Here is a 23,488-nt window from a genome sequence, read left to right on the forward strand (position 1 = left end):
CCTGTCATCAGAAATCACAAAAGGGGCAGAAGAATACCAGCCACAGGTTACGAAAGGCAGGATTCTTCAATGCCTTCTTCAGTTACGTACTTCTGGGGTTGAACTGAAATGTTCTAGAATGGGAACTCATCAGAGGGAGGGTACAGGGATTAACTCCCCTGATCAGGTGCAGGATACCTGATTCTACTCCTCCACCAGTTGGAGGACATGGGGATCTACTTCCCTCATGGGTGAAGTACACAGGGACCTACTTCCCTCATGGGGCAGAGGGCATGGAGATGTACTATCCTGTCCAGCAGAGGGCACAGGATCCACACCCCAGACTGAGTGAAAGGCACTGGGTGGGATCTACGCCTCTCACCAGGTGTAGGATGTGGGGATATATGCTTCTTGTCAAGTGGAGGGTGCGGGGATCAACTCCCTTCACGGAGTGGAGGGCACAGGGATCTACTGCCCTCGTGGGGTAGAGGGTACAGGGATCTACTGCACTCGTTGGGTGCAGGGTACACAACCAAAAAGCTGAAGTCTCTCCCAGGCTCTGAGAGGTGGGAGCCTGAGCAGGTTCCATGTGGAGAACCACCTTCACTAGTCCACACTGGAAGGAAAGCTGGTGTGAATTTCCAAGTGCTTCATCCATTTGGATGACTGTCAGCTGATCATCTGACTTTACAGCAGGTGGCCTTCCAAGTCAGCTTCAACCAGGTAATAGATCACCAGAGCTAGCTAACGCTGGAGGATACTTTAAGATGAGCACAGGCACTTTAATGAAACTTTGATTACTACAAAGTCCAAATATGAAATATAGTTGATTAAATATGAGGCCTTCTGTTTATGTTTTCTTAATGCTAAAATTTGAATGCTCTAAATTTAAGTTTTTAAATTATTTTCAAAAAAGGAACATATAATCCCTTTGACTAGTCCTTCCATACACTTAGAAACATCAATCATCTTAAAGCGAAGAGGAAGGGAGGGTGTGCTGACTTCCAGACCCCTAAGGCCACAACCTCTGCAGCTAGTGACAAAGGTCAGAGGCCTCGCCTTCAGCTCTAATGCTTCCCCTGGCAGCGTCCTTCTGTTCTGATGGCATGTGGCTGGGGAAACAGCCTGAGGGACTTGGGATGTTCGCACTGTATCTTTTGGAAGGGACCATAAAAAAGACTGGAGGCTGCCAGTCTTGGGGACCGCTGTCTGGAGCACTGTCCTGGGCAGGAGGTGATGGAGGAGTCAAGCAGGAGTCAGCCACAGGCCAGGGCAAAAGAAGCGAGTGAGCCCTGGAAGCTGCGGACCAGATCCACCCAGCAGAATGCTCCGCTAGGGGATCCTGGGGCAGCCACGGAGCCTGACAATCCAAGTGCAAATGTGGAGGCTGGTGCAAGCAACTGGGGAGAGAGCAGAGGAGCAGCCACACACTCGCCTGTGTGTGTGTGAGATGGGGAGAGAGATGGTGCGGCAAGCCAGATGAGGGGAAGGCAGGGCAGAAGCCACTGTCACTTACACAGGCAGTGGGACCCAGCAGGACAATGGCACCCAGGAGGAGCTGGACACTGGGAAGAGTGGGAAGCTAAGGAAACCCAGGGAATGCTCTCGAGGGGTGTTTGCTTGCATGCTTGCTTTTTGAGACTTGTCTGCTGACATTACTATTATAGAAAGAGTTGCAGTTCCGGCGTGTATATTTTAGAGGGAGAAGAATACATAGAAGGTTTTTCTGGTCTTTATTTTTCTCTTCTCTAAACAAAGGGGAAGGTAATATAAGTTTGAAAATGGCTGACTAATTTTAACCCTACATATAATTTAAGACTGCGGTATATCCAAATTTCAACCTTTACTCCGAGGAGTGCACCACTGCACTGGTCTACACCAGTGACCGTACGGCACCTGCTGTTTACTTTCTGCTACCCAAGTTGACTGGAATCCTCTTCAATGGTTGGAACGCAGAAGGAGATGAAGCAACCTCTAAAGGCCACGGTGACCTAGACGGGCCCAGAGAGCGGTGCCCGGGCGGGCCTCACCTCGGAGTCAGAGCTGTCGAGCTCGGCCAGCGTGGGGGCCTTGAGGAGCTTCTTCCGTTGCACAGGTACCTGCTGGGCGGCGCGGGTTCCGCTTTCTTCTGTCTGTGATGCCAGGCCTCCATTCAGCATAGAAGGCTCCCCGATGTTCTTTGGAGATTCTGGGGTAGTCACATCTGGTGAAAGAAAGGCAGCAGCTCAGTTGTGTTTAAGCCTCAAAAGGTAAGTGGTGCTGGAAGCTGGCACCTGGCGACAAGCACTTCCTGCTCACACAGGCGCCACAGGCTTGGCACAGTGGTGCCTCACCTCTGCACATGAACCACTCTTTTTACATTTTAACTGTCAAGACTTGACTAAAGGAAATCTCACATGTTCACATCTGTAGTTCAGAATTCAGATCTGGTAGAAATCCTACAGACTCTGACTTTTTGTTTTCCAGATGAAACTGAGGCTCTGAGACTCTGGCTTTCCCACCTCTATGGAAGCAAAGGTGGGCACATGGAAGAACTGCAGAGGTGGGGACATGGAAGGATGCTTACAGGCAGAGCTTCAAGTTCTGAAAGTGTCCTGGCTTCAAAATCAATACACCAAGAATTCACACACCCAAAATCAGTATGCCAGAGAATCTGGGATATGTTCCCTCTGACACGTCATATTTAAATTATTAAGGCCTCAAATGTGGACAGGAAATTAACATAACACACGAGGAAAAGCAGGCGGCTCTCCAACAGAGCCTCTGATTCTGAGCAAGCTGCCCAAGCTGCTCCTTCCTTTGTAACACGAGGACAAGGAGAGAGGGGAGCCCGAGAGAGGGCAGAACAATAATGACTGCTCACAGACACCATGCCCGGCAAGGCAGGCACCAGCAGTGCCAGCAGCCGAGAGCGAGTGAGGCGGGCCAGAGCCGATGGCCAGTCCTTGTTAGTTCTGGTGCCAAGCCGTGCCCTGGGGCACACTGGCCTGGAATCCTGGAGTGAAAACTGAGGCCTGGCCTGAAGCAGTGCTACCTACAGAATGAGAGTATGTGAGAGTGAGGAGGGGCAGTGCCGTCGGTTTCTCCTCAACAAATGACAGGCCTGTGTCTGGAGTGTAAGAGGCCAAGTTCCAGGAAACAGTGTGCCAGAGTGCTCCTCCTGTGCCTTCCCGCTCATCATCAAGAGAGCCCTCACACTGTTCTTCCTGCAAAGGACAGGCAGCTGTCACGTGATTGTCCTCACGTGACAATCACGTGATTGTCACGATCTCTGAGCCAGAGAACATGTCCTCCAGAACCCGAAGAAGGGTTTGAATGAGCTAGAAAACAAGGACGGGAGCATGAAAGGAAGAGGGAAGGGGAGAAGGCGGGGGCATGGAGAAGGCAGAGCGCCAGCTCTTACCACTTCAGGGCACACCCCTTCACACCTGCCGCACGCCCGCTCATTCTATCACTGCCTTCCTGGGTATTAAATGGCTACACCAAGTAAGTCACTGTGGTGGTGGGGGGGGGGGGGGGTGTTGAAAGGAAAAAGCAGAATGGGTGGCAAGGGTTTATGTAAAGGTAGAAACCATTAAATAAATCTTTCATAAGAAGATGTAAGAGGTCTCTTAAGTATTTTAAAAGTTTTCCAGAAAGCAAAAGAGGACATGACTGGGCTAAATTACTAATTTCTATTTGAGAAAAAAAAGTGAGTGTTTAAATATGGTCTTGAAGAATAAAATTCTAAAAGCTTTACTCTAACAGAATAGCAACCTATAGAATCCTTACTACGCACGTCTCCAAAGCCCTGCTCGCTGGCTCAGGAGAGCGCAAATGCTTCTCTTGCTTTCACCTTTCTCAGCTACCCACATTCCCATAGCAGCCCTCAGCGGGCTGGTGGCAAAGCAGAGGCGGGAGCCTGAGGACGCGGCCAGCCTCCCAGGCCAGCCCACACTTCCTGCCTGTTGTGCCCACCACGGGCAGCACTCGGGGTGCGGAGGCAGCTCTGGGGCACATGCTTACTAATACCCTGTAAAAAATATAACTCCTACATCAGATCCAGATTTTATGGATGATATTGTTAGGACACTGGAGAGTCATTTAGGATAGATTCAAATCTTTTAAACAGTACTGGTGGCATGCAAGGGAGGTTCAGGGACAGTGGCTGCCCTGAGTGCATTCGTTTCCAGTGCGGGGCTTTGAGAAGCTGCCACAGCTTTCTGACTACCTGAACACTGTGCTGTGACAGCAGTCACTTCAGCTCACTGCCTGGAATTCCTGACGTAAACGCCTGCTGGTATTTGGTTAAACTGTGTATTTCTTCTAGGTAAGAGTACTTCTTGAGGAAAAAAATGGTGACAGTTATATTAAAGATGTGAGATACTTAGACATAGCTTTAGAAACACCTATGTTAGGCTCAGAATCTAGAATGGATACTTATGATATTCAATATTTTATATAACAGTGTGTGTGCTGCCTTATTGAATTTGAGGAAATAGAACTAGAATGCAGGTCATACATTTAATATATGCACAGGAAAAATAAGTTACACTTACCTCAATTGATGCTGATTGGTTTGCTAGAAATTGCACTAAGAAATGATATCTGAGATATCCTTAGGCGCTAGAATGTACTATCTTATTATTCTACACTTAAGTTCAAAGCCATTATCTAGACTACAGCTTCAAATGTGTACTCCTTAGTCTGCTCACTCTTCAACTCAGCAAACACCCACCATCGTTAAACAATTAGAGGAATAGACTAATCTTTCCCATTTGTAATTGGAGACATTTCAATTAATAGTCAAAAACACAACAATGGAAAACATAAAAGTAGCACAAAACATCAAGAATGAAGCAGCTAGAAATCACAAAGTACATTAAGGCACAAAATAAATCACAGCAGATGATAAGAAGCAAAGCAAAACTCTTTGCTGCCCTTTCACACGGAGAGTATTAAGTAACAAGAATTTTCTCCCCAGCACAGAACCCCGAGAGCCTGTGAGAGGGGCGCGCCACGCATGGGTGCCTGAGCCAGCGTCGTCAACAGCTCCCAGCCCAGTGCCGTGCTCACTCCCGGCGGTCCAGCCACGGAGACAACTCAGGCAGACGTTAGGAAGAGACCGCCGACTTCCGGAGAGCAGGAGTCATACCTAAGTTCCCAAACTTTCCTGAGATCCTTTTCCAGGCTATATTGTTTACAGGGTTACTCTGCAAATGGTTGATAAAATAAAAATCGCCAAATGGATAAAGAAAATAGAAAAAGCTCTTCAGTGGTCAGACAAAAAGATCGTAAAATTTTAGTCATGCCTGAGACCTACAAAAAAATAAACAGAAAACTTAAAAGCAGTTGGAAACTAATTTTGTAGTTAAAAAACAGTAAATATTCAATGTAGAAAATGAAGTTACAACTCTGGTTCTCTACACATGAATTTGTATGTAAGGTATGTTGCACCTTCTCTGGGGCTTAAGGGGCATCCCATAGTATTTAAAAGGAAATTCTAGAAGAAAACATTTTAACGTCTCGTTTTATGTTTTGAGCAGTGGCTTCTAAAATTAAAAACTCTAAATTGCAAAATATTTTATTGGAACCAGCTGGCTTTGGGAGTCTGCTCACAGATGCTCTCCGAGCCACACCTGCTGTAGTCTTCACTCCCAGGCATCACTCATGCCCTGGCCACAGCTACCTGCACAGGGAGACTGGGCAGCTCCTGCCCGTCAACTGAGGCTCTGCAGTCATCTCAAACAGCTGACTCTCTGGAGTTCAGCTACTAAAAACTGAATGCTCTTGAGAACGGGACACATTGCAACTTGGTTTCATTAAAGGTTTTCCTCTTAAGGCCAAGGTCGGAAGCCATGACAGCCACCGCGTGGGTGGTGGCTGAGCTCCGCGCCCTAGCATGGCATCATGGCTCCTGCACAATTGCTCAAGACAGTGCAGATGTTGGCGTTTGGATTACTTTAACTATTCTGTTTTCAAACAGGCAGAATGTCTTACTGACCACAGATTAGAAGAAAGCCTTTCAATTTTCTTTTTTGACATGTTTGAACAAGCAGATGAATGCAATGTGTTTCACAGAAACCACACAAACTCACGTCAGGTGTGAAATGTCTTTTTTTTTTTTTTTTTTTTTTACCTGACAAGTCAAAACTGTGAGACATGCTAAGTGGCCGCATTGCTGAAAAAAAGAAAACAATAAAAGAAAACAATTCAGCTGTTAGGAGTATACAGGGAAGAAGGAGAGGGTGAGAAGCACGGACCCCTAGGGCACACCTCAGCCTCCGGGTGGGGCTGGCGAGTGGAGTCTGAAGGTGATGACACCATGCAAGAAGCTGAGCTTCAACTGTGTCACTGAGACTTGAAATGCAGTAACAACAGAAGGAAAAACCGCCCCTTTTTGGGTGGGTGGTGCTGGGGATTGAACTCAGGGGCACTCAACCACTGAGCCACATCCCCAGCCCTGTTTTGTATTTCAATTTAGAGACAGGGACTCACTGAGTTGCTTAGTGTCTTGCCATTGCTGAGGCAGGCTTTGAACTTGCAATCCTCCTGCCTCAGCCTCTCGAGCTGCTGGGATGACGGGTGCGCCACCATGCCCAGCAGTAGGAAAAACCATCTTTGAAAGAACATGTTGAAAATGAAGATGAAGAATCACAGATGGATTTTTCACTTAAATAGAAAATAAACCAAAAGAAAAAAAAAATGGGCATGTTTTAAAACATGATTTTGGGGAATGTACAAAATGTTTGAAATTTTAGCACATAAATGTGTCTTTCAATAATGTAAGTCAGGATGAAAATTTGGTTTTCTCAATAAGGTGAAACATTTCATAAAACAGTCTCAGGAACCAGCAGCATCACAAACGTTAATAAACTGTTGTGAGATTAAATGACTACATACAAAAAGGGTACTTGGCACACAGTATAAAAGCAGTAATTACCATTTCTTATGATAAGATCATTATTTCCCTCTTGCTCAAATAAATTGTTTCTAAAATTTATTATATAAAATGAAACCACTGAATCATGTACTTTAAATGGGTAAATTTTAGGGTACGTGAATCATACCTTACCCAAGCTGTCAGAGGAGGCTGTAAGAGAGACTGGATGAATTGACAGTTAAGAACCACCTCTTTTCCCTATAGTCCAAAACCCTCAGCTGTACCTTGGTGGTAACACGCCCAGGAGAACGTCTCTTCTGTGCCCTGAGCTGCTTTCCTGTCCCTGCTGGGAAATGGCCACAGCAGCCCAGAAGCACAGCAGCGCGGATGACAGCACTCCAGAGGCCCACAGGCCACTCCTCCTCCCTCAGGAGGCGCGCCTGCTCTCTGCCTGCAGACGCTGACCTACCAGGACCCGCGGGGCTCTCCAGGACCACTGGAATCTCTGCTGTCCTGTCAAACTCTTCCTTCCACTCCTCTAAATCCTCTCCAGTCCAGCAAGGTGGGATAATCCTAGGTGTTAACTATTTCTTTTTGGCCACCTCCATTTCACAAAGTCCTCATGGAAGCCGGCCCTTCGTCTCAGGAGACTTGTCATCTAGGGACACCGCTGCCTTCTTGGTAGGACTTCTGGAGGCCTGAGGTGCTGCTGGGGGAGGACAGGCTGCAGGAGGGCAGGCTGGCGGCACAGGCTCACCAAGCAGTGTCCTCCGGGAAGACAGCCTCTGGGGCTCGTACCCCAACCAAATGTGTGTTTCATATGTATGTCAGTAGATGATTTCAAGGAATGATTCACATCTACAACCCAAAACCCCAGTTCAGTGTCCTTTTAGAAAACAAATGTGAAGGCAAAGCACTGCCTGAGGTCCCACACACGTCACGGTATCAATCACAGGTGGGTGTTTTTAAAAGCTGTATTTCAACAAAGGGATCTGCATCTCAGGTGGGGCAAATGGGGCACCTATTTCACTTTACAGTCTCACTGTCCGATGGGTCAAAGTAATATTTTAAGCACTTCCATCCTAATGTACAAGTTAGGATGTAACTTCTTTTTCCCTTGAGTACTGGGGACTGAGCCAGGGTGCTCTAACACTGAGTCACACCCCTGGTCCTTTAAAAAATGTTTTTCTATTTTGAGACAGGGTCTCACTAAATTGTCCAGGATAGCCTCCAACTTGCAATCCATCCTCTGACTTCAGTCTCCTGAGTCACTGGGATTCTCGACAGAGGGAAGTATTAGGGATTTTGTGTTGGTGAGAATAAGCTTTCATTCAATATTCAAAAACTATGTATTTCTAAAATACTATCTACTGTAGATTTTCCTAATTATGGAAAGTAAATAAAATACCACATATTCTCAAGGCACTCCTTGATCTTTTCTAACATTTTCTTATTCTGCTCTTCTCTGGTATGTGAACATACCTTGTGAAGTAAGACTGACAGCCACTTAAGAAAGGAACACCATCATTTCTTAGGGAATGAGGTTCGTATCTTTCTAAGCTCTCTACACCAAGAGTTCAACTGAGGATCGCTGCAATTAACATGTTGAGGGAAAGCAGGCGAGAGCAGGTATCTAAACCACAAATTAGCCACAAGCTAGAAGGTCATATCCTTATAAATCACGTTTTATGTCATATTTAATGGCAAGATTATCATGCCACAGCCAATGTTAAATGGAAAGATGGGATACTGTTTATCACTGTACAGACATAGGGTTTTTTCCCTTATCTTTATTTTCTAATTCACAGTAGATGCCTCTGGCTGATGAAATTATGGGTAACATTTCTTTCTTTAAACATTTAGACATTTTCTCCATTCCTGCACTGGGTTTATACTAACAAATAAATGGAGAGGAAACATTATAAAAATACTTAGGGAAACTTTTAATTCTGCCAAACTTATCCAAACTCCCCAAGCACAATTTTATAGTTAAAAATCAATGTAGATCTATGGGAAAAAATGAATTCAAATCCCTTACTTTTCAAGTAAGGTTTAAGATCAGTTTGAACTTGGAATTCTAAAAGTTAAGATTCTCACAGAACCACTAAATCTGGTGGTTGTGAAAGCCCAACAGTCAAGGCTAAAGTAAGATACACTCAACACAAAACTGTTACTTACTGATTCTAAAGTAGGGGTCCCTCCCTGCCTAGGTGGCACCTGAATCTAATTTTTTAAAAAGTGAAGTTGAAGAACACATACTGAAAAGAGCTTGCAATAATCGACCAGCTCCCAAAAAAGAAGAGCCAAGACGACCTCCCCCAAGCACTGCAAGAATGAATGCCAATCTTTCTCAGTCTTCCAAAGCCAAAGATCAAACGAAAATTGAAAACTACAGGCCAATATCTCCAATGAACACAGATGAAATATCCTCAACAAAGTAGCAATAAGTGAGCTCCAACAGCACACTGAAAGGACCAGGCATGGGCCAGGTGGGATTCAACCTTGGGGCAGGTGGCCCCAGGGTGAACCAGTTCATGTGATGCAGATGAGTTTGGCAAAACTCAACACCTTCCATGACACAGACTCCCAAGGAAGTAGGAGCAAAAGGAAGTTAATCAGCAACAATAAGGCCATGTGTGGAAAGCCCACAGTTAACACTACACTCAGCAGTGAAAAGTTGAACACTTTCTCTCTAGCATCAGGAAGCAGGCAAGCCTGAACACAGCACTGGCGGGCCTCAGGAAAATAGCCAGGCAACAAAGGGGGAGAAGAGTGGAAAGGCACCCAGACTGCAAAGGAAGAAGTGAAACTGTCTCTGTGGACAACAGGATCTTATATACAGAAAACCCTAAAGATGTCACAGAACTTGTCAGAACCAATAAATTCAGTAAAGTTGCAGGACACAAAATCAACTACAAAATCTGTGGCATTTCAATACATAACAACAAACCATCTGGAAAGGAAATTAGGAAAATGATCCCGTTTATCACCAAAAAGAATAAAACACCTAGAAATACTCGTATTCTGGAAACCACAAGAATTAATATTGCTAAAATATCTATACCACCCAAAGCTAAATACAGATTCAATGCAATCCCCATGATAATTTTAGTGGTAGTTTATGTAGAAATAGGAAGATCAGTCCAAAAATTCACAGGGAAAACTGAAGATGAATAGCCAATCAATCCTGAGAAAGAAGGGCAAAGCTGAAGGCGTTACACTTGCAGAGGTTCAAATACGATGTTACAAAGTTATAGCAATCAAAACATAGGGTACTGGAGTACAGGCACTGAGACCCAAGGAAGGGAACAAACCTGCTCAGACAGGGTTCACTGACGTGTGACAGCGTTGCAAGAGCCCACAGTGGAGAAGGCAGATACTAGTTTCTTCAACAAGTGGAGTCAGGAAAACTGAGTATCCACATGCAAAAGAATGAAGCTGGGGTCTGGGGCTGTGGCTTAGCAGTAAAGCACTTGCCTAACATGTGTTAGGCACTGGGGTTGATTCTCAGCACCGCATGTAACTAAATGAATTAATAAAGGTCCATCAACAACTAAAATAAAAATACTTCACAAAAATGAAGGTGGACCCTTATCTTACACCATACACAAAAATCAATTCAAAATGGACTGAAGACTTAAGTGAAAGACCTTGAACTGTAAAACTCCCACTAAAAAACAGAGAAAGCCTCCAGGACGGTGGTCTGGGCAGCAATTCAATGGACATGACACCAGAATCACAGGCAACAGAAGCAAAAATGACACATGGAACTGCATCAAGCCGAAAAGCTCCAGAAGTGTCAGCAGCGTGGAGAGGGGCCAGGCAACACCATAGCTCGTGGGGTCCAGACTGCCGCTGGACATCGGCCCCTTGCTTTCTTGCTGTCCATCACTGTGCCAGCCACAAGACCCACAGATGACAAGGCCCAGCCCTGCTTACCAAGCACTTTGGATCAGACCTTGAAGCCTTCACACTGGCGGAGGCGTGAATGAGCCCTAGCCGCAGTTGGCCAGGCAGCTACCGAGGTTACGGAAGGAGGCCAAGACCCGCAGTCCTCTATGCAACCAGGGACGCACCCCACTGCACCAAAGTGCCACAGCAGACTTCCCTTTCTTTTTAAAATAGTTATCATTTTATTCCTTAATGTGACAGAAAAGCTTAATTTTTAAAACATTGTCATAAGAACCCTTTAAAATGAAATCTACCCAGGCTAGGGTTGTGGCTCAGTGGTAGAGCACTTGCCTAACGTGTATGAGACACTGGGTTCAATTCTCAGCATCACATATAAATAAATGAATAAAATAAAGGTCCATCAACATCTAAAAAAAATTTTTAAAAATAAAATAAAGTAAAATGAAATTAAATCTACTTTAATCTATTTTCTTTCTTTTTTTTGGTAGCGCAAGGTAAGTGTTCTACCACTGCTACACCCCAGCCCCATTTAAAAAATGTGCAATATGTTATTATTGACTACAGATATGATTTTGAACAGATCTCTGGGGCTTATTCAACTTGCTTGATTGAAACTTAAGCCTAGGGATTCTTCCCGTTCCCAGTCCCTGGCAACTACCACTCCATTTTTTGATTCTATGAATTTGAATGGTTCAGAGGCCTCCTATTAGTAAATTTTAAAATATATATTTTTAGTTGTGGATGGACACAATACTTTTTATTTATTTCATTTTTATGTGGTGCTGAGAATTGAACCCAGTGCCTCACACTTGCTAGGCAAGCATCCTGCCAGTGAGCCACAGCCCCAACCTCTTATTAGTAAATTAATGCAATATTTATTTTCTTATTTCACTTAGCATGATATCCTGAAGGCCATTGTGAAATACGCATTTTTTTGTTTCAGTGGTGTGAGGGACTAAACCCAGGACCTCATTCCTACTAAGCAAGTGCTCTGCCGCTGAGCTACACTCCCAGCCCTGTGCATGTTTTTATATTTTAGGGGATCCACAGACTTTCCTCAGGCCCATTCAAGCACTCCAAGGAAAAGAACCCTTGGTTTGCACGGTTTATATGTTTTGGCTCATAATTATATAAATGCTTATATGGAATTGTCACTTAACATGCTTTAAATATTTTTTATTTCCTTCTTTCTTTTTTTGAAACAGGGTCTCCCTGTGCTGCCCAGACTGATCTTGTATTCCTAGACTCAGTGATCCTCCCTCCTCAGTATCCCAGATAGTTGGGACTACAGGTGTGCACAAGTATACTCAGTTTAAATGTTTCCAAGAGACAAAACTTGCTGTCATAAACCTAGGGAGGGAGTTGGGCATGTTGGTGCACGCCTGTAATCCCAGCCACTCAGGAGGCGGAGGCAGAAGGGTTGCAAGTTCGAGGTCAGTCTGGGCAATTCAGTGAGACCCTGTCTCAAAAGAAAACCAAAACAACAACAACAGCAACAATAACGACAAAAACAAAATTAAATTAAAAAAAAACAAATAACAACAACAAAAAAATCTTGTGAGGGATAAAATGATAGAACCTGGCTGCTCTAGCTTTGTGACCAGAAGGCACATTTACCTATTCTATAGCCCAGCCCTGTATGAGGAACAGGAGAGACAGGGGCCCTGCCATCACAGAGGTCACACTAACAGGAGGGTGAGGGTGAATGGGGAACACTGGTGTGGTCTGAGTGAAGGGTTCCAGAGTGTAAGCAGGGAATACAGGCAGTGAGCAGCGCACCAGGACAGGGAGGCAGCACTGGCCAGGACAGTGGCTGCTGGGTTCCCAAAAGGGGCAACTAAACAGGGCCTGCAAAGCAGGCAGGAGCCAGAGATGACGAAGAAGCTCCTGCCTGGTGAGACAGGATGCAAGGGGTGGGGGAGCAGAGGGGCTCACTCATGGATATTTTGGTTTGTTTTGCTTCTAGGATATGAAGAGGCCCTATCTAGCAGACAGCTAGATGTAGGGCCTGAATTTTAGAGATCTGCGCTTTAGATTGTGAGCTGGGAGGCATCCCGAAACAAAACCCTAGGGAGGGTGTGGTTGCTCAGAGGTCCAGCATGGAAACTGAAGGCCCATGAGGAGTCTGGAGAGGCAGGAAAAGGGATCAGGGAGAGAAGTGGCCGCGTGGGACGCCACAGGACTGGATGTTTCCCTCTCAGGTACCACTAAAATCTATTTTCCTAAAGAAGTTTCTCTGAATTCTTTGGGCATCTTTAATCTTACAAATCAGAGGAGAGCTATATAAACAAAAATATTTACAAACATCTAACAATATGGTCCTACCTTGAATCAAAGTCAACATGTGAAGTACACATTAAAATATTTATTGTTTAACAATAATAAATATAAAGGAAGTTTGGAAGTAAATGTACCTGATGATAAAAGGTGCTATCACACATCACACCTATAATTAAGATCATAGAAATACGAATGTATCTATCATGTGCATCCCCAAAACGCAACACCTAGTCACTAGAGAGATGCTGCAGTTTATGAAGTGTCTTTACCACACTCCTATTTCTTACACAAAAGCCACAGTGCGGTAGGGAGGATCTTTATCGCCTCTTTGCCAATGAAGATCATGTGCTCAGAGAGGTCCAGAGCCTCTCCTACAGCCTCGCCGAGCTCCCTCCACTGATGGGCAAGACTCCCAGCATAGACTTCATGAGTGTGCATGAGTGAGAGACGGAGTGAGAGACGGAGTGAGGGAGGGAGATGATCGAGAACAACTGCAGGGATCAGCTCTACGCTGCACCATTACTTCCACGGGGCTGGTCACACAAATACACCTTTCCCAGCGGCGACCACAAACCAAGAGTGCAAGAGGCAGGCCTCACCCAATCTGCTCCGTCTAATCTCCTCTGGTGACACAGGCCGCAGCTTTCTTTCTGCTTTAATTTCTTCTAATATTCTTTCGTGGAGGCTCCGAGGCCGGGGTGGGGTTGGTTTCAGTTTTCTGGCTGACGCCTGGAAAAAAGAGCACAACGGCTGGAGATCGGTGCTCACGCTTCAGCGGTTTTCACAACGTTGTGGTTGTTACTTCATTGGCTGGAACGCTGCTTGATAAACTAGTACAGGTCACTGAACATCACGATTTCTAAAGTGATGGGGAGAACACCAGATTTCATAGGGCTTTGGTCACCAATGCCCCACTGATCTGAAGCTTCTGCTCTGCTCAAGTCACACCCGCAGCCCTGGACGCTCTCAGGCAGGCTGCTTCCCAGCTGGTGTTTCTGAGTAACTCACCACAACCTTCTTAGACTATTTTTATTTTCTTCATCCTATGGTTGAGGAAGTTAAGGCTTAGGGAGGCCAATTAACTGCTTAGAGATGTGTGGTTGCTAAACTGCGGAGCTAGTGTGCCTGTCAAGTTTCATCTTGCTCCATGCTCTTCCTGATTAGAATGTTCCGACTCTGTGGTCACCAGAAGAACCTGGTTAACAGGGGAGATAATTAACCCAAAGTAGGTACAGAACATGGTGGTTTTGCCCTGAAAGAAGGCCACAGTGCCAATGTGATGGAAGGGGTAGGCAGATCAGGGAACTGGGTGGGCCTCCTCCCTGGAAACCAGGGGGCCCTACCCTGAGCTTCTGTCAGCAATCGTCCAGCCAAATCATGCACCAGATTCAGGTTGTTTTGAGTAAAAACACCCTGAGGGCCCTCTAGTGAATGAGTTTAGCATTTTTCTATGACATAGGATGTGATGTACACTTGGGCTTCATCATTCTTGAAATGAAAGCTCAGTGGACAAACCAACCACTTGGGAAAGCTGCGTTCTAGGCCCGAGCCCTGGCAGAGAGTGCCTCTGTGTTATCTCCAACGGCGGGAAATGCAAAGCTACATACTGGGTTTAAAGGAGGTCTTGACCTGATGAAGTCCAGGATGATTTCATGGGCGCTCTTCTTTAACCGAGGGGGAATGTCACCATTCACCTAAGGAGACAAAAGGCGCAAGACTCAGTTGACCCCAGGATTACCATGGTGAGTTCCTGGGTATGTCTGTTACCCAAAATACATCTCAAAATTAGTGAAGTGCAGCCAGACTCCACCATGGACACATTTCAAATCAATAAAGAGAAAGAAAAACGTCTGTGACTCAGAGCGAAAGTAACTGTTCTCTTTAGTCCCATCATTTTGAGATATTTGAAATCCTGGCCTTCCAACCAAGTTTCTGAAATCATGCATGTGAATGGAATACACAACCCTGTGATTTAAAAGCTTTTTTCCAAGGGTGAGCCTATTCTCAAGCTTATCAGGAAGGACAGGTGACACACATCATGCTCTGTAAATGACAGTCCAGTGGGGCAGAGGGGATGCTGCCCACGTTCCCAGGACCAGTAAGCAGAAGGGTTACTGCAGCCCCAGACGCCTCTGACGTGTACTCTAAGGTCCTCTCCTTTTACAGCAACAAGATAAAAGCTTTGTTTTTTGTTTTAGGAAATACAAAAAATCTTCAGAAAGCCACAAAACTAAGAACCTGAACTCAGTCTGATTTTCCAAAAGACACAGCTGTGACCACTTGGCCACACCTGCTCTCCAGTCCTGTCTGAACAAAACAAACTGAACTGACCTCCATGCCCACTTGGGCTGACCACATCTACTGCCTCTTCATCCCAGCACCCTTCCCAGGCCAGACAGAGGGCAGGTGGCCCCGCAGCAAGTCTCAGCAGCACTCTCAAGCCCAGCCAGCCCACCACATGGCTGCCAGTGCTCGGTCTGAAGGTATGATACATGACCTGGAGCAGAACCAAAGCCTCACGTGACCCCAGTGTGACCCCACACCTACCTGAGGGCTTCATGTTGTATAAAATTTTTTAAAATCCTTAGCATATGAAGCAATCAGAGCTTCCTGACCCACAATTCCACTCCTGAGCAGAACAACATCTACCTTTCCAGCTGTTTTTCATATGCTTTGCTTTACTATTCTCTCCACCACAACTGCAAGACCCACAGAGAGCGCGGCTCAAGGGAGGCCCCATTCCCAAACAGGCACATTCTCTCCAGGCTCCTCAGTGGTAGGAGCTGCCTCCTGTTCCCTGCTGTGAACATGGGGCAGCAGCATGCCACAGAGGGCAGGCAGGTGGGTAAGTCAGCTAAGGGCAAGCGACCCCATGAACTCAGCCTGCCGGCAGGGCAATGATCCCCAGGTACACACCAAGTCTGAACTGCACAGAGAAACAGTCCTGTGTAGACACAAACAGCAGATTCAAAGTAAGTAAGATCCGTTAACAGAAACCTGACCTTAATTTTCGGCCAAATGGCTTAAACAAACACAAAACTTCAAGTACAAAAAAAGATTCCCTTTGAATATTTTAAAACACCTATCCTGAACTCTGCCTTGTTTCTGAAATGAATTTTTTTTAGGTAGCTGAACTTCAAGCTAAACAGATAAAAGAAACCGTATTGACATATTTTAAAAAACATAAGGCTAAAGACAACCTCTTCTCCTATTAGGATGTACATCACTGGGCTAGGGAATAGCTCAGTGACAGTGCCTGCCCAGCATGTGCACGAAGCCTCAGGTTTGATCTCCACCACCCCCCTAAGATAGATAAATACATAGATATAATTAAATTACTGAACTGGTTTTTCAATTACAAAATTATAAGCAGATTACAAGAGTAATAATTTTTATTTATCACGTATTAATTGAATTTGAAAATTTGTGACTTGTAGTACTGATAGGGATTTCAAAATTCATAAAGGCATATAACATAGACCCCACTATTTTGGGAAGACTGCAGAATGAACCCAGGAGCACTACCACTGAGCTATAATCCCAGTCCTTTTAAACTTTTATTTTGAGACAGGGTCTCACTAAGTTGCTGAGGCTGCCCTTGAATTTACAATCCTTCTGCTTCAGTCTATTGAGTGGCTGGGATTACAGGCCTGTGCCTGGTTGAACCCCACAGTTATATAGAACTATAACACAAAAAAATTTAAAAACCAAAAAAATTGTGAATTACAATAAGTATTAAGTTTTTACATCTATTTTTAAAGGACAAAAGTATTTGTTAGAAATAAAGCATTCCACTCAAACATTTTGGGGTTAAAAAAAATCAAATGTTTTACATCTCTATAACTTTAAATACTCTAAATAATACCAAATATAGCTGAGCCAATTATCACAAATAGTATCACAAATATGCAGAAAATAGAGAATTACAGTGGTACATCTATGTAGCTTAAACCTCAGGATTAAATTTGAGGTAGGCTGGCATAGTACTTCAGGTATGCATGGATCATGAGTGAAAACAGTGTGCATTTACTCTTTACAAAAATATTTGTGAAGCCTATAATCCCAGTAGCTCAGGAGGCCAAGGCAGGAGGATGATGAATTCAAAGCCAGCCTCAGCAACTTAGCAAGGCCAGAAACAACTCAGAGAGAACCTGTCTCTAAATAAAATATAAAAAGGGCTGGAGATGTGGCTCAACGGTTAAGGACCCCTGGGTTCAGTCCCTGGTACCAAAAAAACAAAAATCACCCTGACACACACACCCAAAAAAACTACAGCCACTAGAAAATACTGCATACTACTCCCTGTGTTCTAAGCATTTGTGAGGACTACTTATCTTTGCACTTTAAAAATATCCCATTTGATACACACTGCAGGCTTTTGGGGTAAATACTTTTACCCACATTTCAAAGATGAGAAATCCAAGGCAGAGAAGCCAAGCAGAACAAATCATTAAGGTAAGGGCAAGTGCTAATGCTAGAGCCACACAAGTGCTAATGCTAGAGCCTGTGCTCTTAGGCCACTGCATGCAACTGCTTAAACACATTAAAAAGATACAAAAATTAAGTAAGAACACATTTGACCTGTAGAACTGTTAGATGAAAGTCTGACTATAGCACATCACCAGTGAAGAGCAGGGAAAAGGCATCACTGCGCACTTCTTAAAGCCTCGGGTGAGAGGACTCACGCGTAGGTTTTCCTGCTCGGCCTCTACTACTCACCACTCTGAGACTGCACTACACTGCTGCATGTGGCAGCTCACTCCTTGTCAATAGTCCCCTGACTTGTTCCTGTTAGTATTGACAGACTCTGGATTATGCTCACATTGTTGGTGCAGCAAATAATGTTAACAGGACACTACTGTATGTGTCTCGGGAGCCACATGCACACCTCTCCTGTTTAAGAAACTGCCTGCCAGAAGCTCGCAAAGACACTGCTGCCTTGCAGAAACTTATAGTTTGCACATTCACTTTGAGATCCAAACCCATGTGAGACTGGGTTTTTCTAACTGGTACACTTGGAGGTCAGGGTCAAAATGGACTCTTCTCCCATAAGATCTAATCGCACATACACCATTTACTGAAGTGCCATTCTTCCTCCACTGCTTTTCAGTGTCGTCTCTATCACCAACCAAATGAACTCCAGGTCCAAGCATGCTTCTACTATCTACTGATAGTTCTTGGATCATGTGTCCCAATAAACAGAACCTAGTCCTTGCCTTGTTCTGAGTCCAGCGGCTCTTCTAGATGGTCTGTGTGCACTCTGGAGAGCCATGGTTTCCCCACCTTCCTCTGGATCCCCTGCTCCAACCTCTTCTCTGGCCACCTCTTGGGGAGGGTCCTTGCTCACGGGCTGGGGAGATGACAAGTTCAGCCCGACTTGTCCATGCTCCAGCATCTGGACCATGGCAGGGCACTCTCCAGGACTGCCTGTCCAGTCCTAAGGCACCTGGGTGCGCAGTGTCTCCTATGCTCTGCACTCTTAGAGACACGAGGAAACCCATTTCTACTTCTAGTATTTCGTTTAATGGACACACCAATGTTTCACTTTGCAGAACCAACATGTGTATGAACTTATATAAAATGATCGATGAATTTTTGGTTCTACAGTCACACATTCATACATATAGAGCTGCTCATGTGTGCGTGAATGGAGATCCACCCCAGGATACCTCCAACCCTGCAGCTACTTCTCCTTTATTACAGTGATATGTAGTGGTTGGGCTCCTTTTGACAAAACCATACATGTACCGAGTTTGATTTCAATCCCTGTTCCCTCCCTCCTCCTCCCCCTACTGTCCTTCTCTGTTCTACTCTTCTTCCTTTTGCTCATTGTTTTGGTTATTCCTCCCCTTTCCCCTCCCTCTTGATCTCCTCCATCCACTGCACTGATCTTCCCTATACGTTTATGATATCTGATTCCCCCCCTTCTTTCTCTTATTTTGCTCTAGCAGCAGCTTCTGTAGGGGGGTGGTTTCTTTGAAAAATGCTGAACTGGCTCATAAAGTTGATGGTAGCTGTAAATAGCAAGACCTCGTGATGTTTACAGAATGAGGCCACTCTGCTCATGAAAAGAGTCAGCTGAGGATGCAGTGCTTCTGTGCCATGGAGGAATCCTTCTGTTCTACTTGAAGTGCTAAAATCTAAGAAGGCCTGATCTTTTGGGGGAGGTGTCACTCTCACACAGAGGGAAGGTGCTCCACTGAGCGCCCCCTGCTCAAGGCGCAGGATGGCGCCACACCCATACCACCCCACCAGCTGCTGCCTCCTCCCAGCCACTTCCTATCATGAAAATGATAGGAAAACAGGTTTAAGAAAGATTAAATCAAATTAAAACTGTTCCACTGCATCTGCTCCACTGTGCTGCCTCTGGCCTCAGCAAGGCCGATTCAACACACTGTTACAATTCACTGATACTTGTTTAAAACATTAGACATCAAAGGTGGGATTTATGCTTATTTGCTGATACGCAAACATTAATAAGAGGTGCATAGGGCTGGGGATATAGCTCAGTTGGTAGAGCACTTGCCTCTCAGGCACAAGGCCCTGGGTTCAATCCCCAGCACCTCAAAAAAAAAAAAAAAAAAAAGAAAAAAAAGAGAGGTGTATAAAATACATGGTCTGACACCTATTCTAACACATGTACTTTTAAGAAAATGAATAATAGCTTTCTTCAGAAATATGTAAAACTATGAGTTTAACTTTGGTCTTATTTCAAATATAAATCTAATTTTCAAAGCACAGGTTGCTTACAAGTATTTTGGACAATTTGACAGTATTTATCAAAGGCCATAAAGGCATGAATATTCACTGATCCAGTAATTCTGTGGTTAGATTTATTTAAGGAAATTAATGCAGTTTTTATACATTGTTAAAAAATGGGAAATCCCAATAGATTAATTTAATAAATTATGGTTTGCCCACTCACAAGACTGAGACATTAAAAATAATGTAGGATATAATATAATAAATCTGCAAAAACAAGAAGAAAAATTTTACATGCTATTAACATAATCATCAGTAAGAGATAAAAACCCAAAACAACGTTTATAACGTGGAAAAACTGTGCAAATGTTATTAGCACAGACTGGGGTGCAAGCATGTGTGTGTGTGTGTTCACTGGAAAGCTGTGCAGAGACTGACAGATTTTTGGCTACTTCTAGGAAACCAAACCCAGTGGCTCTGGAGGGAGACTTACAAATGTACCACATGTCTTTCTAATTTAGCACCATGGATTATTTATTGCCTATTTAAAACTAAGTTATTAAAATTTTGTAAAATGACACAAAATTATATTTCATGATACAGAACCAAGTTATAACACATCAAGCAGGATGGAAGAGTTCTAACACATTGTGTCCACTTTAACTGTATTTTTATAATTATACATTACACATTTACACAGAAAACTCAGAAGTGAACATGCTAAATAAAAATAGTAGAAGTGATCTTAAGAGCAGACGAACTGTGCAGCATTTTTTTCTTTTTACCCATATTTTCTATTTTCCCCACAAAGAGCACGTATACTTCTAGAATAAAATACAAAGTTAAAAAGAAAGTTATGAGTAGGTTTGGGAGTGAAGGATAGAAAAGATGTTTCATACAACAGTAACCAGAGAGCAGGGGCAGCAATGCTGCCATCAGTCTGGAGTTTCAGGAAACACTCGTCAAGACAAAGGCCCTGGTTCAGATTATTCGAGAGTTATAAGTGGACATGCACCAGGACCACAGAGCTCCAAAACACAGGGAGCAAAGGCCAAAAGCAGAAAGGAGAGTTCCACAACAGCTGGAGACTCAACAGTCCATTCTCCATTTGGGATTCACCACTAGGCAGTGGGACCAACAGGAAAAGAGAGGGCTTGGAAACACCACAAACCAACTAGAAGAACACTCCATCCAAAACAGCAGGCACTCCCCAGGGCAGACACCTGCTAGGCCATGAGAAACACTGCAGATTTTAAAACACTGGAACCACACCAAGTACCATGTCTGTCCACAACAGACTGAAACTAGAAGTCCTAAGCAGAAAGAAAAATGAAAACTTGACAAATATGAGAAATTTAAAAACATACTCCCAAACCACCAACAGGTTCCTTGAGAAAGAAAATGAAAGAAAGGAAAGCTTAGGGGATGCAGCAAGAGTGGAGCGCAGAGGGAAGTCCACAGCTGCAAAACCCTGAGCTGAACCAGAGGGCTCCATCTACAATCTGAGGACCCCCAAAGAACAAAACACAAGCCTGGGACACCAGGCAGAGAAGACATAAAGACAGGGAAGATACGAATGAAACTGAGAACAGAAGAGCAGCAAGCAGAATTAACAAGACCAAAGGTATTTCCCTGCCAAGAAGACTAAAAGTGACAAACCATTACCTAGACTAACCAAAGAAAAGGACCCAAAATATAAAATTAGAAAGCACGATCTCTAGGCTTGGGAGCTATCAAAGGTGTTTATTTTTCCTTATGTACTTAAGGTGACTTATCTGTTCAGTTCAGGAATATTATAGCTAAAAAACATTCATTAGCAAAAGGAGAGGCAGTCTCCTCCTAACAAAGGAATCAGAAATGTTTCAAATTTTTACTGAGTGGAATGTTCGACTCTATTTTCTACATACAAAACCTTAGTTCCTTGAAGATTCTTCATAACTGAATTATAGAAGAATTTAGTAAGTCCTAAGTACTTAATTTGACATTCAACAGTAGTAGCCACATGCAGCTTAATTTCCTTATGAGCACCATGATGGAAACATTCAAATGAATTTGAGAAAAATCAAAAGAAATTGGATAATCAGGTTTCGTTACATTGTTAATGTATCTTGCTCAAATTTCTGTTCATTGATTTATATCCATTCAATTATATAAAGCAAATTTGGAGGAAAAAAGAAAAAGAAAACAAGGACATTATACAGACTGCACAGAAATATGAAGGCCTGTAAGAGAATACCTGATGACTGTACATCAGCAAACTGGTCATCTAGAGGAAATGGGCAAATGGGCAAAAGTGATAAGTGATAAGTAAGAGAGGGAAAACAGAGAGAAGACAGCAGACAGAAAGCACACCAATGAAGACTTGAAAGGGGAAGACAGCGAACCAGCGATCAACAGACAGACAGAAAAGGGCCAGGGCAAGGAGGTTTCCCGGTGAGCTTCACGCAAACCTTCAAAGAATGAGCCCAAATGCTTCTCATAAAACTTAGTAGAAGAGCGAAGACCTCCTAACTTGTTCTCTGTGACCAGCATTGCCCTGCAGTCAAGATAAGACAAGACAGCAGAAGAAAACAACACACCTCGTGGCTGCACAAACCAACAGGATCCTAGCAAGGGGACTTCAGCAGCACAGCAGAAAGACTGTTCAGCCAGTTGTGGTGGCACATGCCTGTAATTCCAGGGGCTCAGGAGGCTGAGGCAGGAGAATCCCAGGTTCAAGACCGGCCTCAGCAACTTGGCAATGCTCTAAGCAATTTAGAAAGACCCTGTCTCAAAATAAAATATAAACAGGGCTGGAGATGTGGCTCACTCAGTGGTTAATCACCCCTGGGTTCAATCCCCAGTTCTGGGGGGAAAAAAAGGTCATGTTGACAAGTAGGATTTATCCCATTAATATAAGGGTGGTCCAACACATACAAATCTCTCAGGGTATGACACTACATTAATAGAAGGAAGCAAAAGAACTTCCATGATTGTCCTAGTTAATGCAGAAAGAGAATCTGACAGAATCTAACACCATTTTGTGACAAAAAAAAAAAAAAACACTCAACAAACCTGAATTGGAAGAGAACTTCCTGGGCATGACTAGTCATTTATGAAAACCCACACCTACTGAGATACTCAGTGGCATAACAGAGAATGCCTTGAGAAGACCAGGGACAAGACACAGACACTGCTTCTGCCATATCAGATCAACACTGTGCTGGGAATCCTTGCCAGGGAATCAGGAAGCATCCAGACAGGAGAGGCAGAGGTACAACAGGGCTCTGCACAGAGGACATGAGCATGAATCATTTTGATGTCCATGAAGCCACCAGAGAAACCACCAGAACAAACAAGTTCAGCTGAGTCATGGGGCACTAGACCAGCACACACAGACCGAAAGCTTCTCTATGCCAACAATGAACAATCAAAAACAATCTTAAGAATAATTCCACTTATAACAACATTGAAAGGAATATTTTTTTAAAAAGTTTGACCAATGGGGCACAAGATTTATGCACTGAAAACTAGAAAACATTGCTTAAAGAAATTAAAAGAAGATCTAAATAAACAATGCCTCATGTTTGTGTACTGGAAGACTTAATATTATTAAGATGACAAACTGCCCTAAGTGATCTACAGATGTAATTCAATCTCTACCAAAATCCCAAATGCTTTTTTTTAAATAGAAAAATACATCCTAAAATTCATAAGGAATTTCAAGGAATCTTGAAAAGTCAAAACAATCTTGAAAAAGAAAAGAGCTCACTT

General features: G+C 44.0%; 1 protein-coding gene across 4 annotated transcripts in view; it reads right to left on the reverse strand.

The window, feature by feature from the left end:
- The window catches only part of SPIRE1 (spire type actin nucleation factor 1), a 145,916-nt gene that overhangs the window by 19,449 nt on the left and 102,979 nt on the right, over window positions 1–23,488 (reverse strand). For 2 of the 4 annotated variants that reach the window (XM_079108850.1, XM_079108852.1), the window contains exons 7-10: window positions 14,641–14,727; window positions 13,633–13,762; window positions 6,098–6,139; window positions 2,010–2,182 (exon numbers count right to left, since the gene is read on the reverse strand). In XM_079108850.1, coding sequence (XP_078964976.1) covers window positions 2,010–2,182; window positions 6,098–6,139; window positions 13,633–13,762; window positions 14,641–14,727 — 432 coding nt within the window. The remainder of the gene's footprint in view (window positions 1–2,009; window positions 2,183–6,097; window positions 6,140–13,632; window positions 13,763–14,640; window positions 14,728–23,488) is intronic. The other 2 variants (XM_079108851.1, XM_079108853.1) reach the window with 1 other exon arrangement.

This window comes from Sciurus vulgaris, assembly GCF_902686455.1.
Source record: "Sciurus vulgaris genome assembly, chromosome: 13".
Taxonomy (NCBI): Eukaryota; Metazoa; Chordata; class Mammalia; order Rodentia; family Sciuridae; genus Sciurus; species Sciurus vulgaris.